General features: G+C 39.2%; 1 protein-coding gene across 4 annotated transcripts in view; it reads right to left on the reverse strand.

Annotated features, from left to right (window-relative positions):
• TPGS2 (tubulin polyglutamylase complex subunit 2) overlaps positions 1-17,147 on the reverse strand; it is a 64,736-nt gene that overhangs the window by 29,798 nt on the left and 17,791 nt on the right. For 2 of the 4 annotated variants that reach the window (XM_021096293.2, XM_021096294.2), the window contains exon 2: positions 15,259-15,338. In XM_021096293.2, coding sequence (XP_020951952.1) covers positions 15,259-15,338 — 80 coding nt within the window. Of the gene's footprint in view, positions 1-10,058; positions 10,154-14,952; positions 15,107-15,258; positions 15,339-17,147 lie in introns of those variants that run through there. The other 2 variants (XM_084964541.1, XM_021096292.2) reach the window with 2 other exon arrangements.

Raw genomic sequence — 17,147 nt, forward strand, 5'->3', positions numbered from 1 at the left:
TAGACTGATGATAGTGAAGATGATTCAAGACATTGGAAATAAGCTGGAGGCAAAGACTGATAAATTACAAGAAACACTGAGCAAAGAAATACAAGATTTAAGGATTAAGCAGGCAGAGATGCAAAATACAGTAAGAGAAATAAAAAAAAAATATTAGAAGCAACCAGAATACAGCAGGATACAGGAGGCAGAAGAATGAGCAAGTGAGGTGGAGGACAGACCAGTGGGAATCACTGATGTGGAGCAGCAAAGAGAAAAAAGATTGAAAAGAAATGAAGACAGTCTAAGAGAACTCTGGAACAACGTTAAATGCACCAACATCTGTATTATAGGGATGCCAGAAGAAGAGAGAGAGAGAAAGGGCCTGAAAAAATATTTGAAGAGATAACAGCAAAAACTTCACTAACATGGGAAAGGAATCACTCACTCAAATCCAGGAAGCACAGCAAGTACCATATAAAATAAACCTAAGGAGGAACACCCTGAGACACATTTTAATCAAACTGACCAAAATTAAAGACAAAGTGAAAATACTGAAAGCAGCTAGGGAAAGGAAACAAATAACATACAAGGGAACCCAAATAAAGTTATGGGCAGATTTTTCAGCAGAAACTCTGCAAGCCAGAAAGGAGTGGCATGACATACTTAAAAGTGATGAAAGGAGAAAATCTTCAACCAAGATTACTCTACCTAGCAAGGCTCTCATTCAGATTTGAAGTAGAAATCAAAAGCTTTACACAGACAAGCAAAAGCTAAGAGAATTCAGCACCACTAAAACACCTTTACAACAAATACTAAAGGAACTTCTCTAGGTGGAAAAGAAAAGAACACCGGAAAGAAAAATATTACAAATGACAAGGATCACCAGTAAAGGCATACATAGAGTAAAGGTGAGAAATCATCTGCATGCAGATATGCTACCCAAATCAGAAATCACGGAAGAGGAAGGTACAAATGCAGGACACTGGAGATGCACTTGCAGTTAAGAGACCAACAGCTTAAAACAATCTTGTGTATGTATATGTATGTGTATATATATATATGTGTATATATATATTTATATATCAAAACTTCAGGGTAACTACAAACCAAAAATCTACAATAGATAAACACACAAATAAAAGATAAAGTAGTAAAATAACTATGGTAAAAGTGACAAAATATACTACATTTTAGTAGTAAAAATAACAATAATTTGTTAATAGACATGTCAGATAAAAAAGATGTAAATTATGACATCTAAAATGTGTGCTGGGAGAGTAAAAATGTAAAGGTTTAAAATGCATTCAAACAAGATGTTATCAGCTTAAAATAGACTGTTATAAATATAAGCCTCATGGTGACCACAAAGCAGAAACCTATAGCAAATACTGAAAAGATAAAGAGAATCTAAGCATACCATCATATAAAATCATCAAATCAAAAAGGAAGAAAGCAAGAGAAGGAAGGAACAAAGTAATTACAAAATAGCCAAAAATCAATGAACAAAATGGCACTAAGTCCATACCTATAAATAACTACTTTAAATACAAATGAACTAAGAGTTCCCGCGTGGCTGCAGTTAAGGATCCAATGATGTCACTGCTAGCACTCAGATCACTGTAGTGGTGCAGATTCAATCCCTGGCACAGGAACTTCAGCATTCCACAGGCATGGCAAAAAAAAAAAAAGCCAAACTGTGTTGCCTACAAGAGGCTCACTTCACTCCCATTACTTCACTTTCAGTCAACACATAGACTAAAAGTGAAGTAATGGGAAAATATTCCATGAAAATGAAAACCAAAGAAAGCTGGGATGTTTATATTTATACAAGACAAAACAGATTTTAAGACAAGACTCTAACAAGAAACAAAGAAAGGCATTATATAATGATAAAGGGTCGATCCAGCATGAAGATTTAATATTTATAAATATGTATCCAACACTGGTGCACCTAAATATATAAAGAAAATATTAACAGGCCTCAAGGGAGAAACAGACAGCAATACAATGAAACAAAGGACTTCAATGACATGTTAGACTGTATGGACTTAACACACATTTAAGTCCAAAAATCAGCAGACTATACTCTTCTGAAGTGAACATGGAATATTCTCCAGGATACATCCTATGGTAGGCCACAAAATAAGAATAAAGTTATGGAGACTAAAATAACATCAAACATCTTTTCTGACCAAAACTATATGAGACTAAATTAATTACAAGAAGGAAATAGGAAAATCCACATGTATGTGGAGATTAAAGAACATGCTCCTGAACAACCAATGGGTCAATGAAGAAATCAAAAGAGAAATGAAAAGCCATCTTGAGATAAAAAAAAAAATGGAAGTACAACATGCCAAAACTTATGGGATGCTACAAAAGTAATTCTAGAGGGGAGTTTATAGTGATAAATGCCTATATCAGGAAATAATAAAGCTTTCAAATAAACAACCTATTTTTACCCCTCAAAGAACCAGAGAAAAAAAAAGAACTAAGGCCAAAATTAAAATTTGTACAGGGAAGGAAAAAACAAATATTAGAGATAACTGAAATAGAAGTTAAAAGATAATAGAATCAATGAAACTAAAAGCTGTTTTTTTTTCTTTTTTTTAAAGATAAACAAACAAATCTTTAGCAGGACTCAGCAGGGAAAAAAGAGAACTGAAATAAAATCATAAATGAAAGAAGAGACTGTGGTTATAACCGATACCACAGAAAAACAAAGTATGCAAATATGATGAACATTATACACTAACAGAGTGGACAACCCAGAAGAAATGGATGAATTTCTAGGAACATACAACTTGTTATGTACGACTGAATAATGAAGAAATAGAAAATTTGAACAGTCTATTTACTAGTAAGGGGATTGAATCAGTAATCAAAACTTCCCAACAAACAAAACTACAGGAACAGAAGGTTTCCCTGTTGAATTCTATCAAACATTTAAAGAAGTAATACTGGAAGTTCCCCTCTGGCCTAGCAGTTAAGGATTCATTGTTGTCATGTTATGGTTTGGGTTTGGTCCCTGGCCTGGGAACTTCCACTTGCCTCAGGTGAGGTCAAAAAAAAAAAAAAAAGAATAAATATTATCAAACCTTCTCAAATGGTTCCAAAACACAGAAGAGGAAATATCCCAAGCTCGTAAAAAGATGCAGAATGTTGCCTTTGGGATGAATTAGCAATGGGATCCTGCTGTGTAGCACTGGGAACTCTGTCTAGTCACTTATGATGGAACATGTAATGTGAGAAAAAAGAATGTATACATGTAAGTGTAACTGGGTCACCATGCTGTAGAGTAGAAAAAAAAATATATAAATAAAAGATAAAAAAAAAGAAATACCCCAAGCTCATTTTATGAGGCCAGCATTACCCTGATATAACCAGACAAGGACAGTCCAAGAAAAGAAAATTATAGGCCAATACCCTTGATGAACACAGATACAAAAAATTTTCAAAAAATAGGAAACTGAATTCAACAATACATTAAAAGGATCATATACCATGAAAGTTATTCCAGGGATGCAAGGATGGTTCAATATCTGCAAAACAATTGATACGACACAACACTAAAAAAAAAATTAAGTATAAAAATCATGTGACCATCTCAATAGATGCAGAAAAAGCATTTCACAAAATTCAACATCCATTCATGATAAAAACTCTCTATGCATAGAGGAAACGTAACTCAACATAATAAAGGCCATAAACAACAAGCCCATAGCAACAACATATTTAAGGGTTAAAAGCTGAAAGTTTTTCTCCTAAGACCAGGAAAACAGGGATGACCATTCTTGTCAGCTCTATTCAGCACAGTATTGAAAGTCTTAAGCAGAAAAATTAGGCAATAAAAATAAATACAAGGTATTAAAATCAGAAAAGAAGTAAAACTATCACTATTTGCAGATGACATGATTTTACATACAGAAAATCCTAAACAGACTTCACCAAAAAACTTTTAGAACTAATAAATGAATTCAGTTGTAGGATACAAAATCAATATACAAAAATCTGTTGCTTTTCCATGATGCAACTGACCAGGGGTTAATGCCAAAATATGCAAACAGCTCATACAACGATATAACAAAAAACAAAAAACCCAATCAAAAAGTGGGCGGTAGACCTAAACTGATAGTTCTCCAAAAAAGTCATATGAATGGGCAGTAGGCATATGAAAAGATACTCAATGTTTCTAATTATTAGAGAAATTCAAATCAAAAGTACAGTGAGATGCCACCTCACAACAGTCAGAATGGCCATCACTAAAAAGTCTACAAATAACAAAGTGTTGGAAAGGGGGGTGTGAAGGAAAGAGAACCTTTCGTTTTTCTTGGGGATGTAAACTGGTGCAGCCATTATGGTTAACAGTATGGAGGTTTCTTAAAAAACTAACCACAGAGTTGCCATATAATCAAGCAACCCAACTCTTGGGTATATATTGGAAGAAAACCCTTAATTTGAAGAGATACATGCACACCAATGTACATATCAGCAGTACTGACAATAGCCAAGACAAGGAAGCAACCTAAATGTCCACTGACATATGAATGGGTAAAGAAGATGTGACATATATATGCAATGGAATACTACTCAGCCATAAAAAGAATGAAATAATACCACTTGCAGGAACACGGATGGACCTACAGAATATCATACTAAGTGAAGTAAGTCAGAAAGAGAAAGACAAATATCATATGCTATCTATATGAGGAATCTAAAATAGGATACAAGTGAACTTACATATAAACAGAAACAGACTTACAGACATACTTATGGTTATCAAAGGGGAAAAATAGTGGGGTAGGGATAAATGAGTTTGAGATTAGCAGATGCAAACTACTACGTATAAAACAGATAAACAGCAAGGTCCTACTGTATAGCATGGGGAACTATATTCAATATCCCATAACAAACCATGATGGAAAAAGAATATGAAAAAGAATATATATATAAAATATATAACTGAATCACTTTGCTGTACCCCAGAAACATAACATTGTAAATCAACTATACTTCAATTAAAAAAACACTTGTTTTTCTATATAAGAATAACCAACTCTCAGAAAGAAAAATTAAAAAAATAATCCCACCTAAAATTGCATCAAAAAGAATAAAATACCTAGGAATAAGTTTAACCAAGGAGGTGAAAAACCCTTATACTAAAAACTATACAATACTGATGAAAGAAACTGAAGAAAACACAAATAAATGGAAAGATATTCCATACGTACGGTCTGAAAACATTAACATTATGACCATACCACCCAAATCAACCTATAGATTCAATGCATCCCTATCAAACTTCCAATGACATTATCCAAAGACATTATTCACAGAAATAGAACAATCATAAAATCTGCAAGGAACCACAAAAGACCCCCAATAATCAAACAATCTTGAGAAAGAAGAACAAAGTGGAGGCATCATACTCCCTGATTTCAAACTGGATTACAAAGGTACAATAACCAAAACAATATGATACTGGCATAAAACCAGACACATAGATCAATAGAACAGAACAGTGACCCAGAAGTAAACCCATACATATGTGTTCAATTAATTTATAACAAAGGATCCAAAAATAAACAATGGGGAAAAGAACAGTCTCTTCGATAAATAATGTGGAACTTGGACAGCCACATGCCAAGGAGTGAAACTGGACCATTATCTTATACCATATACAAAAATCAACTCAAAACCGAGTAAAGACTTGAATGTTAGATTTCATGAAGTGAAAAATATTCTGCACAGCAAAGGAAACCACCAGCATAATGAAAATACAACCTAGAGAATAGGAGAAAATATTTATAAATCATATATCTGAATAAGAGGGTAACACCCAAAATATATAAAGAACTCATACAACTCAACAGAAAAAAGCCTGATTAAAAAATGGACAGAGGAACTGAATAGGCATTTTTCCAAAAAAGTCATATAAATGGCCAACAGGTACAGTAAAAGATGCACAACATCACTAATCATCAGGGAAATGCAAATCAAAATCACAATGAGATATCACTTCATACCTGTTAGAATGGCTATTATCAAATAAAAAGTGTTGGTGAGGATGTGGAGAAAATGGAACACTGGTGCACTCACTAGTGGAATGTAACTTAGTGTTGTCACTATGGCACACAGTATGGAGATTCCTGAAAAATTAAAAATAGAACTACCCTATGATTCCAAAATTCTACCCGAGTATTTATCCAAAGGGAAAAAAATTACTATCTTGAGAAGATATCTGGACCACTATGTTCACTGCAGCACTGTTTACAAGGGTCAAGATGTAGAAACAACCTAAGTGTCCACAGATGGATGGATGAATGAATATGGTACATACACACACACAAGAATATTATTCAGTCATAAAAAGGAAATCCTGCCATTTGTCACAACCCATATGGACCCTGAAAGCATGATGCTAAGTGACGTAAGTCAGAGAAAGACAAATGCTCATTTATATGAGCCATCTCATTTATATGTAGAATCGAAAAGAAAAGTGAACACCTAGATACAGAGAACAGATTGGAAGTTACCAGAGGAGGGGGTCATGGGTGGGATAAATGGGTGTAGGTGGTCAAAAGGTACCAACTTGCAACTATAAAATAAATAAGCCCTGGAGGATATAAAGTACAGCAAGGTGACTATAGTTAACAATACTGTTTTATCTATCTCAATGTTGCTGAGAGTAAATCTTAAAGTTTTCAGGAGTCCCCTTCATGGTTCAGTGGTAACAAACACTACTAGTATCCATGAGGACGCAGTTTCGATCCCTGGCCTTGCCCAGTGGGCTAAGGATCTGGTGTCACCATGAGCTGTGGTGTAGGTGGCAAACACAGTTCGGATTCCATGTTACCTGCAGGTGCAGCTCTGATTCGACCCCTAGCCTGGGAACTTCCATATGCTGGGTGCTGCCCTAAAAAGCTAAGAAAAAAAAAAAGTTTTCATCGCAAGAAAAAAAACAAAACACAAAACAGTGACTCGAGATGGATGTTAACTAAACTTGTCATTTCACAATACCTACATATATAAAATTATTATGTTATAGACAAAACTAATACAATGTTATATGTGAACTGTACTGAAATAAAAAATAAAAACAAAAAAACTAATAGAGAGGAAGGAGGTCTGCAGAGAAGATCCACCAGTTTGATCTCTTTTTTTGCCCCACCTAGTAAGGCAGAGCCAGTGTCTGTTCTTCATGGCAATGCTTCACTGGAGAACTAGCTGGAGAAAGGAACATGGTGCGAGATGAGAGCCTAGGCAAAGTTTCGATGATGTTGCAGAAAAGCAATCATTGCTCTACATTCAGACCCATGCTCATAAATTATATTCTGAAACAAATTATTGGATCAATGAGAACTTTTTTTTTTTGTCTTTTGTCATCTTTTTAGGGCCACACCCGCAACATAACATGGAGGTTCTGAGGCTAGAGGTCAAATTGGAGCTGTAGCTACCAGCCTATGCCACAGCCACAGAAACGAGAGATCCGAGCCACGTCTGCAACCTACACCACAGCTCATGGCAACACCACATCCTTAACCCAATGAGTGAGGCTAGGGATTGAAACTGCGATCTCAGAGATGCTAGTCAGATTCATTCCCCCTGAGCCACGACAGGAACTCCAATGAGAACATCTTAAAAGTGAAAAGTAGATACTTCTAGAACACTTAATGCAATGAACCTAATAGTTCTGAAAGGTCTTAGAAAGAAAAGAAGCCCAACGGGATATAAACAAATATTTCATATGAACAGTACATCATCCAAACTGGTATGAAAAGAACAAAGGGATAGCTTAGTATCAGAGCGTGCCTTAAATTCTAAGTCACATCCATGCCCATGCCTGGTGGATTTTCTCCAGCTAATAAAATCCCTGGAAAGTACAGAAGAATAAGTTATCTGATTACTTTTCTGATTTCTTGACATGTTTATACAGGCAGGAGAGCAATATCTTAGCAGCTCTGTCCAAACTTTGTGCTTATTGGACCCTTGAAATGTGACACTGTATGATGCTTATATCAAGTTTACTTTAGGTCAGTCAGTTCCAGGAACCCAATGTGTAAGGAAGCTAAGAATGCAGCAGGACAGCCTGAATTTATTTCCCAATTCTGCTACTGAGTGACCTTGAGTATCAGTTAAACGTTATGAATCCAGATTCAAGAATAATCTCTTAAGACTGAGTCTACAAAACACTGGAGATGGGAGGAGGTGTGAGCTTGGCAAGGAGAGGGAATAGTCAATTAGTATAATTGTTACGTTTTTAGGATATAGCATCTTCCGCAACTAGAAGTGAGAAGTAAGCAGGCTTGAAGGTAATTTTAAGCCATGTTTTTTATATATAAGATTTTTATTTTTTCCATCATTGTTGATTTATAATGTTCTGTCAGTTTCTGCTGTACAGCTATATATTATGAAACAGACAAGAGCCGTTTATTTTAATGAAACAGGTTTTTCATTTTCTTTATCTAAAAAGTAAAATATGCATTTTTTTTTTTTTTTTTTTTTTAGGGCTGCACCCATGGCATATGGAAGTTCCCAGGCTAGAAGTCAAATTGGAGCTACAGCTGCTGGCCTATGCCACAGCTACACCAGATCTGAGCCACATCTGTGACCTACACCACAGCTCATGGCAATGCCGGATCCTTAACCCACTGAGCAAGGCCAGGGATCAAACCTACATCCTCATGGATCCTAGTTGGGTTTGTTAACTGAGCCACGGAGGGAACTCCATAAAATACTCATCCTGATTAGTTTTTTCCTCTCTCTCTTTACCATCAACCTCCTAGTTTCACCGATGTGTAAACTAAAGGACTCTGACTCCTTGAGCTAACATTTATTTTTCTATTTAGTAAATTATTTGGACTTTAAGGATTGCTCCTAATGCCTCCTGTATGGCAGATTCTCTGTGCTTCCAAAGAGGAGAAGTGTGCATGTAGAATGCCTTTCTCCCAGCCCTGGGACCTAGTTCAAGAAGCCTGTAGTTAGCAGTGTTCTCACAAAGTTCTTGCTCCTTCTGTCACCCTCAAAGGCCAGCATCCAATATGAGATTTTGGTCACCAGTGCCATCTAGCGGTGATAGTGGTGGAGACAAGGAAACTACTGTCTGAAGTCTTTAACTCAAGATTGCAGGAGATCCCAGTTGAGAAAGGCTGGTGGCATTGTTTACCTTTAAGTTAGGTTGGATAATTTCAGTATTAGTGCTTTATGACATTATAGCATGAATTTCATTTAAGGAAGAATTTTTGGTTTTATTTTATACCACTATTATTCAGATTTCATAAAAATAGCAAAAAATCAGTGCAATCATTTTAACTAACATAAACATACACAACATCAAGTAAACCAAGTTCTTAAAACTCATTCAGCCTGCACTGTCATCTTCACATAAACCCCCATGGCCCTGGCTGCGCTGCCTCCTTGCTGTGGACCTTACTAACTGGCAGGCTGGAGAGCAGTGGCTCCTAAGGTGCTTCCAGCCCTTCTTTCTGGGTAGGCTTTCAAGGCCCCACTCTTAACATAGGTGACTCCCACAACCTGCCCTTTTAACCTCTCCCCTGTGCAACACGGGAAGAGACTGCTCTTCTGAGGGGAGTACTTGGCGCACTACAGAGGGCTTCTCCCGCCAGATTTGGGCTCAGTCTCTGTTATGAGGGGATGATAAAGAAGGGGAAGGAATAAGATTGGCCAAAAGCAAACAGAAGGTGGGGTGTAGGGATGAGAGAGAGGATCTGGGAGAAACTCAAGAAGGGAGAATAACACTGCTGACTGGTGTTGGAAGTAATTGTGCGGTGTCCACATGGTGCTGCAATCTCCCTATACCCCAGTGATCATTCTATTGCATAACTCCCAACTTTTGATTTTTTTCTTCCCCCAAGGAGGCAATCTACCATAGTAATCTATCTACAATAGTTTTTTGTTTGTTTGTTTGTTTAAGCAACGCTAGAAAAAGCCCACCACAAGCTGTTACTGCTTCAGCAACTGGATGTTTGGGGAGCCACCAGTTTGAGTCCCAGAGAGCCTATCTGAGCTTGAGCCCCAAGGGAAGGGAGAGGGGCCATTCACAGCCTCCTGCTCACCTGCTCTACTTCTGGGAATCCTGTGCTCCATTGTTCCTTCTCTTTCAGAGACCACTTCACCAGAGAAAGTAGCTGGGGAGCAGAAAGTAGCTGCTGGGCACTAGAAACAGAAAGGAATGAGGCAAGGTGCAGAGGAGGCTGTGGCAGACTCATGGGTTACTTATTCAAATTTGTCTTCCTCTTCTTCCTCCTTGACAGAACCCTAACTGTTTGAAATGGGAATGTGCCAAGTAAAATACTTGTTTTCAGAACCTCCTCTGTAACTAGTGTTGGATATTAAAATGTAAACCTAAGTCCAGTGAGGAGGGTTTCTAGGAAAACTATCACTTCCCTGCTAAAAGGTGACAGACATAGCTGGTTAACATCCCTTACCTTTTCTTCCTGCCTTGAGCCTAGAGGTTGACAGCTTTGGCCATGGCAGTCATTTGGCCATGGTAAAGGAAAATACCAAAAGAATTACAGAAATAATGGCTGAACATTGTCAGGGCTGATGAACGAACTACGACTGTTTACCTCAGATCTTTTCATGCAAGCAATATTAATTCCCATTTGTTTAAGCTATTCTTAGTTTAATATTATACCTCTTTTTGAGCAAAACACATTCCTAATTTATAGAGAGACAAAAATGTAACAGTTTTGTGTTGTGGATCTGCAGAGGCAGAGAAGACCAAGAAGGAACAGTCAGAGAGGCAGGGGAAGACTCAGAGAGGGTGATGCCACAGAATCCAAGGGAGGAGAGAGCTGGGTCAAGGACAGATGCTCAATAGTGAGAGATACAGGAGAAATGCCAAGTGAGAAGATGGCTTTAATGACGAAGAGGAAGTTCCTGCTGATTTCTGACACAGTGGTATCCACAGAATGGTGGTGGAGAAAGAAAGAATGTGGAAGGGTGAAAAGTAACTGGGAGTGAAGAAAGGGAACAGTAATTCAGACCAGGGGTCTCTGCCCTGCTGTGTGAATAATGTTAAGTTGGAACCTGGTCACACCCATGCATTTTAGTACCATCCACAGCTGCTTTTGGTGCTACAATGGCAGAGATGAGTAGGTGAGACAGAGACAGTTCAGCCCACAGAGCTACAGAGTAGGAGCACAAGGTAAGGGCTTCCTAGTGACAGGTATCGCAGGCTGCTCTCTTCCACCAGGCATGCTTATGATAAATTCATAGCAGGGGCATATGAGGGAAACACCTGCAAGAAGGTTCAGAACCCACTCTCTGCAGACTATGGAAAAAGTAGGCTAAAAAGAGAGAGGATATTTTGCCATCGTTTGGTCTCTTGGGCCATAATTTCACCATCAGTAAATTGAATTTTTATCTGGGGACTGGAAAATCTAACCAATCAAGAATTGTACAGCACTTTGCAACTGTGAAATGTCACCGAAATGCTTAATAATAATAGAACTCTCCTGACCCCAGGATGCTGTGAGAATTAAGAGGCATACGCTTTCACAGTGCAGGGAAGATGAAAAGCTCAGTGTAAGACATTACATCTTACTAACTACCATCATTACAAAAGGCAGGTAGCAGGCACAATGAACATGAATCATATAACTGCACAAAACCAGGAAGACTGAAACCGCTTTTTAAAGAACAAAAAAAGGATGAGATACATTAAAATAGGAAGAGGTTGTTCATTTTTTCCCTTTAACCTTAGGAGATTGCAGCAGGTATATATGGTCATTTAGATTTTACTTTCAACCTCTTCTTTCTGCATTTGCATCAAAGAATCACAAATTATTAGAAGTGGTTGAATCCTTTAATAACTCTGATATCAAACCACTTATTTTATAGATAATAAACACAAGACCCAGAGAAGTCATTTATTTAGCCAAGGGCCTGAGCTGGCACAAGATTCCTTCTCGAGGTTGTTTTCCCCTGTAGCCTTACTACTCTTATCTTATCTCCCTGGGGCAGGGCAGAGGCAGTGGGCTTCTTCAGAGTGAAAAGAATCATCTGGCTGTAGTAATGCAGCTCTAGACAGCAGGTACCACGTGATTGCCGTGCCTTGGCTGGGGGTCGCCAAGGAGACAGTTCTCAAAGGTCAGTCCCCTAGATAAGGGACTTAACCAGCTCCTTGTGACCCTCCTGCTCCTTCTGTTACAGGCACATGTCAGAGGGGCCCTACCAAGCTTGCTCCTGTAGAAATGTGCCCTTCAGCAACCCTCGGGTGAAGAAGCAGAATGGGCGAGTTTCAGACCAAAACTTCTGCCCTCCATTGCTTAAGTGACAAAATAGCACATGGCGTATTGCCTCTATTTTGAATGAAAAAAATCATACAAAAACCTGTTCTTATAGGGTTATGAGCCATTTTAACAATCTGAAGATCCTTCCACAGAAAAATGCACATATTTCATAAATTAACACACACTTCAAGGAGTCCACAGACCTTTTCCAATTCATGAGCTCTTAGGTGGGCATTGTTCCTGGACTACTACCCATTGCCCACCCACCACCTACAACTAAAATTATACTAACCATGGTAATTTTAAGTGGTAAGTTCCTAAGACATATTTTCATTTTTTAAAATCATTTTTTGTACTCTCTAAATATCTATGTTGGCCATGTTTTTTTGTTGTGCATAATCAGAAATATATATATATATATAAAATAAAAGCACCCATCTAAAACTCCTATTGTCTGTATTCATACCTTAGCTTTCAAACATTCTCACAGCCCTTCATAAAGTTCAAACATGCCAACTGCTCAAGTGCATTTTTATATTACTGATTCTAATACTGTTTGTACTTCAGATATAACACATTTTACTCTACTTAGGTCTGACATATTTCAAGTAAAGGACTCAATAGAAAATTCCAAATCTATATATTTTATTATTCTAGGTGCTTTCACAAAAAATGCCCCCAACCGAATTTGTCTGAGGAAAGGGTTCCACTGGCTATCTCAGTGGGTTAAAAACCTCTCTTGTGGGGTTCCTGTCATGGCTCAGCAGTTAGCAAACCCAACTGGCATCCATGAGGATGTGGGTTCGATCCCTGGCCTTGCTCAGTGGGTTAAGAATCCTGTGTTGCTGTGCCTGTGGCGTAGGCCGTTAGCTGCAGCTCCGAATTGACCCCTAACCTGGGAACCTCCATATGCCGTGGGTGTGGCCTTGAAGAGACCAAAAAAACCCCCCCCAAAAAAACCCAAACAAACAAACAAACAAAAAATAAAACAAAAAAAAATCCCTTTCGAGTTTACAGCTTAATTTCTTCAGACCACCGAGAGTATTTATCCAGCTCTACAATTGTGTTCTCTTCAATGTTGGTCCAAGCTAAAGGAGAACCCAATAAAGCTGCATTGTCCAGGGGGCAGATTAGATTCCAAGGAGACCAGACGCAGACTCTAGCCCTGAAAAGCAGCCATGGAAGGTGTGTACCAAATAAATAAATGACAGTACCACAGTAAAACTGCAACAAATGGGTAAAGTCATTTTTGAGAATTCTGGGGAATATCTGGTACAAGACCCAACAAGAATATACTTCAGAAGTTACCTCAATAAATAAGTGACACAATATGACACTGCCTTAATGGTGTTCTACCCCAGGCAAGGCATTCTTGTCTCCCACCCTCCTATCCAGGTCTGGATTTCCAAGCAGGAGTCTCCTAGTCAGCTAGAGAGAAAAACATCAGGATGTCACTCTCAAAGGGTTGACTCAAGCCTGTGAAAGATCAGGAGGGATGCAATCAGCAACGCCTACAGGCCAGGCAAGGCAAGCTGCACAGCTGCACCAGGACTGATTGGCCAGTGAGAGTTCAACAGATAGACATTGCTCTAAAATTCCCTTTTCTCTCATGGGCTGAGAGTGGGAATGGCTGTGGGGGCTGAGTGAGCTCCTATAAAAGCTGAGGTGCTGCTGAGCATAGGTGGTGGAGGGTAACCTTGATTACCAGTTACCAAGATGCCAGAGAAGCTGCCACTGGCTCAGCCCAGGGATAGTGAGCATTGTTGGCAGGGACTGAACATGCACATACACCTGTAGGCTGCTTGGCTGCTGAGGGCAAGGCTGCCAGTGTGCCCTCTGTTAGAAGGGCAGTCTGGCAGAGCAGAAAGGGTGTGTGCTTAGAGGCTGACAACTCTGAGTTCAAATTCAGGCTCTGAATCAGTAATTATGTGGCCCAGGACAAATTCTTTGACCTCTCTGACCCTCAGTTTCTTCATCTAAAACACAGAGATATCAGTACCAATCCTGCAGGGTTATTATCAGGATTAAATTAAATAATTTATCTGGTATGTGTTAGCAGCACTCACTAATGGCAAGTTAATCTCTTGCTCCCTAGCCAAATCCATTTGCTGCTACTCAGCCTCAGTGATTTTCCCAAAGCAGAAATCTGACTTCTCTACTTAAAACATTTCAATGGCTCCTCTCTGCTCTCAAAATAAAGAGCAAAATCCTGATGATCTAAGAAGCCCTGCATGGCCTGCTCCTTGTCAACCTCTCTCCCTTGCTCTCCTATGTTCCATCCACATGGACCTTCTTTATGCTTTCAGAACACTCCCACCTATAAAGATGCACACAGGCTAAAAGCCCCTTCCTCCCAGATCTCATCTACCTGGTTAACAACGTCTCATAACTTCTTTGGGAAAACTGTTTCTCAACTCTAGACGAGGTCAGGCCTTCTGACAATAATCCCTTTACCTCTCTTTCACAGAACTTTGTCTGTTCTGTAATTACACTTGGAATCATTTACACTGTCTTAGACAGTAAGATCAAGAGGTAAGAAACGGTGTGCCCTTTTTTGATTACCACTGAATCCCCAGGGCTCAACATCAGGCACAATGAATGGCCCATTTTAGGAGCTTAAAACCTTTATTGAATAAATGAATGAATGAAAGTTCAGAGGAGGGTTAGGAAGCACTAGCTATTAATCTGGTTAGTACACCTCTGCAACACTTACCCATGTCTTGCCTGGCGTGCTTACTAATATTTAAGTCTTCTTTTCCTTGCTGGGTTTTCAGCTTTGTTGTATATATTCAACTTTAAATATTCCACTGCCTGCATATGACAGGCCTAGGGGAGGCAGCATGGTATGGAAGGGAGTGTTAACTGGTCTGAAGAGGAAGAGAGAGAAGGATCAACTCTTCCTTGAAGGCAGCTCTGGCCTGAGATAAGAACAGGCTTCCTACTCAATCTTTCCTTCTCAGGGGCATTTAAGTTGACCTCTCTCTGTTTGGAGGTAAGGATTCAACAGCGCAACACTTACTTGTTCCCATGAAGAAATCATATGACGTTCAGCGGGTACCTTTTCTACGATGGTCACCTCTGTCACACCTGGGGATGATTCTGGAAGAGGAAACAGAGTCTGTAAAGTTGCAATTGGCCCATTCTCACACATATCTCACACAATGATGACTGCTCTAGAAATACCAGGTATCTCCGAAGAGCATTTATTAACCCTGTGATAAAAGTAGTTAGTCCCTTAAAGGCAGGTGGTCTCATAATCTAGAACCATGTAATCTTCCTGGTAATAAGCATGCCACTACCCTTTCTATGCATCATAAAGATTCCTTCAAGTTTTCAGAAGGCTCAAATCTTGGGATTGCAGCAACAGCCCACCACAGCTGCTAAGAATTCTGGACTCCACCTCTCCTAGATCATACAACTAGATGAGTCCTCACTTCCTTTTGCATTCAGTAAAACAAGAATTATAATGAATACTTTCCTTGATAAGAGAAGCAGAAGAAACAGAAAGTGCTCCGAAAAAGCAAAAAGTACCATACATACAGTTTTTCTTATGCCTTCTGTTCAGTGTGTTTTCTAAGACATTGGGAAGCATGGTTCTGTGGTAGAAAAACACTGTGAGTTTCAAGCCATCTGACCTGGGCTGAGTTCTTGCTATACCCCCGATTGGTTAAGATGGAAGACCCTGTCCTGTCCCTTCAGGGGTGGTCCTATTTTGCACCATTCCACCAAAGCTAAGATAGTGAATAATACATATAATTATTCACATTTTACAGCAAGGATATTGAAGGGTGAGAAGTTAAGCCACAAAGCCAATTCTCTATGGGTCAAGTTGAGAAATGAAGAGTATGTGCAAAAGTAACAGCATGCCCCTTGGCACAGCCCTTTAGAGCAATTATCCTATGCAAATACAGAGTCTCGCTTTCATCAATCCTAGCAACCTACCACCACACCTACAGTAGGATTGAATAAAGAATTCTTTGCCAATAACCCAGCTGGTTACATAGGAATGTCATCTAACTAGAACCACAGGGCAATGCAGTGTCTGGAATTGTAAGAGGGCACACAACAAAATACATTAAGCTTTGTGGCTGAGGCATCCATTTCAATACATCCATCCTGAATAAACAAACTGGCAGCTGTATGACACAGCTACTAGCTAAATGAATAGATACATAACCAGGCCACTCCGACCCACATAGTTCCCCTTTAGAAAGCTCTGGGTAACATGGATAACTGACCACTTGAGTGACCCACCTTTTTCCTTCATGCCCTGATTCCTGTTCTTGTGTTGTAAATTCACCAAAGAGTGAACCTGCAAAATCCTAGCCACTCCACCCTCAGATCCTAATAAAGGTAGAGACCCAGGTCTGCTTGCTTGCTTCCAGCAACCTAGTTGTATGGTGCTTGGGCATACCATGTACCCTCCAGGACCTATGCATAATAAATCTTTTTTTCCCCCAAAGTTTCCTGATGGGTATTGCTGAGGTACATCTTCAATTATAATAAAAACCACAATGACTGGCCCAGCCACACCATTAGCTCCAGTCAGGGAAATATCTGCAGAGGCTCATCCAAGCAATACAGGCTGAGGTGAGTGCCTCAGGTCTTCCCAGCGACAGCATTGCTATCAATAGGCTGAGTCAGATACAAATGCACCATTCTTCAGTTTATAACAGGCTTGCATGGAGGGGCAACAGGCAGACAGAGACTGCTGTGATGCACTGCAGATGAGAGCATATGGTATTTAAGCTTTGAACACCTCCAGGATAGGGCAACTGGTCAATATGTTAACTTCAAAAACTTTCACATAACAAGCTGGTTAGGAAATACCCACTGCAGAGACTGTGCTCTCCAAAATTTCAGCACTAGTAAGAAGGAGGTGCTGGGAATGGGGAGTAGAGGGACACA

Source organism: Sus scrofa, chromosome 6, assembly GCF_054392235.1.
Source record: "Sus scrofa isolate SSC_HxYL_T2T_F1_AM1 chromosome 6, Sscrofa_HxYL_maternal_Yorkshire_Landrace_v2.0, whole genome shotgun sequence".
NCBI classification, from domain to species: Eukaryota; Metazoa; Chordata; class Mammalia; order Artiodactyla; family Suidae; genus Sus; species Sus scrofa.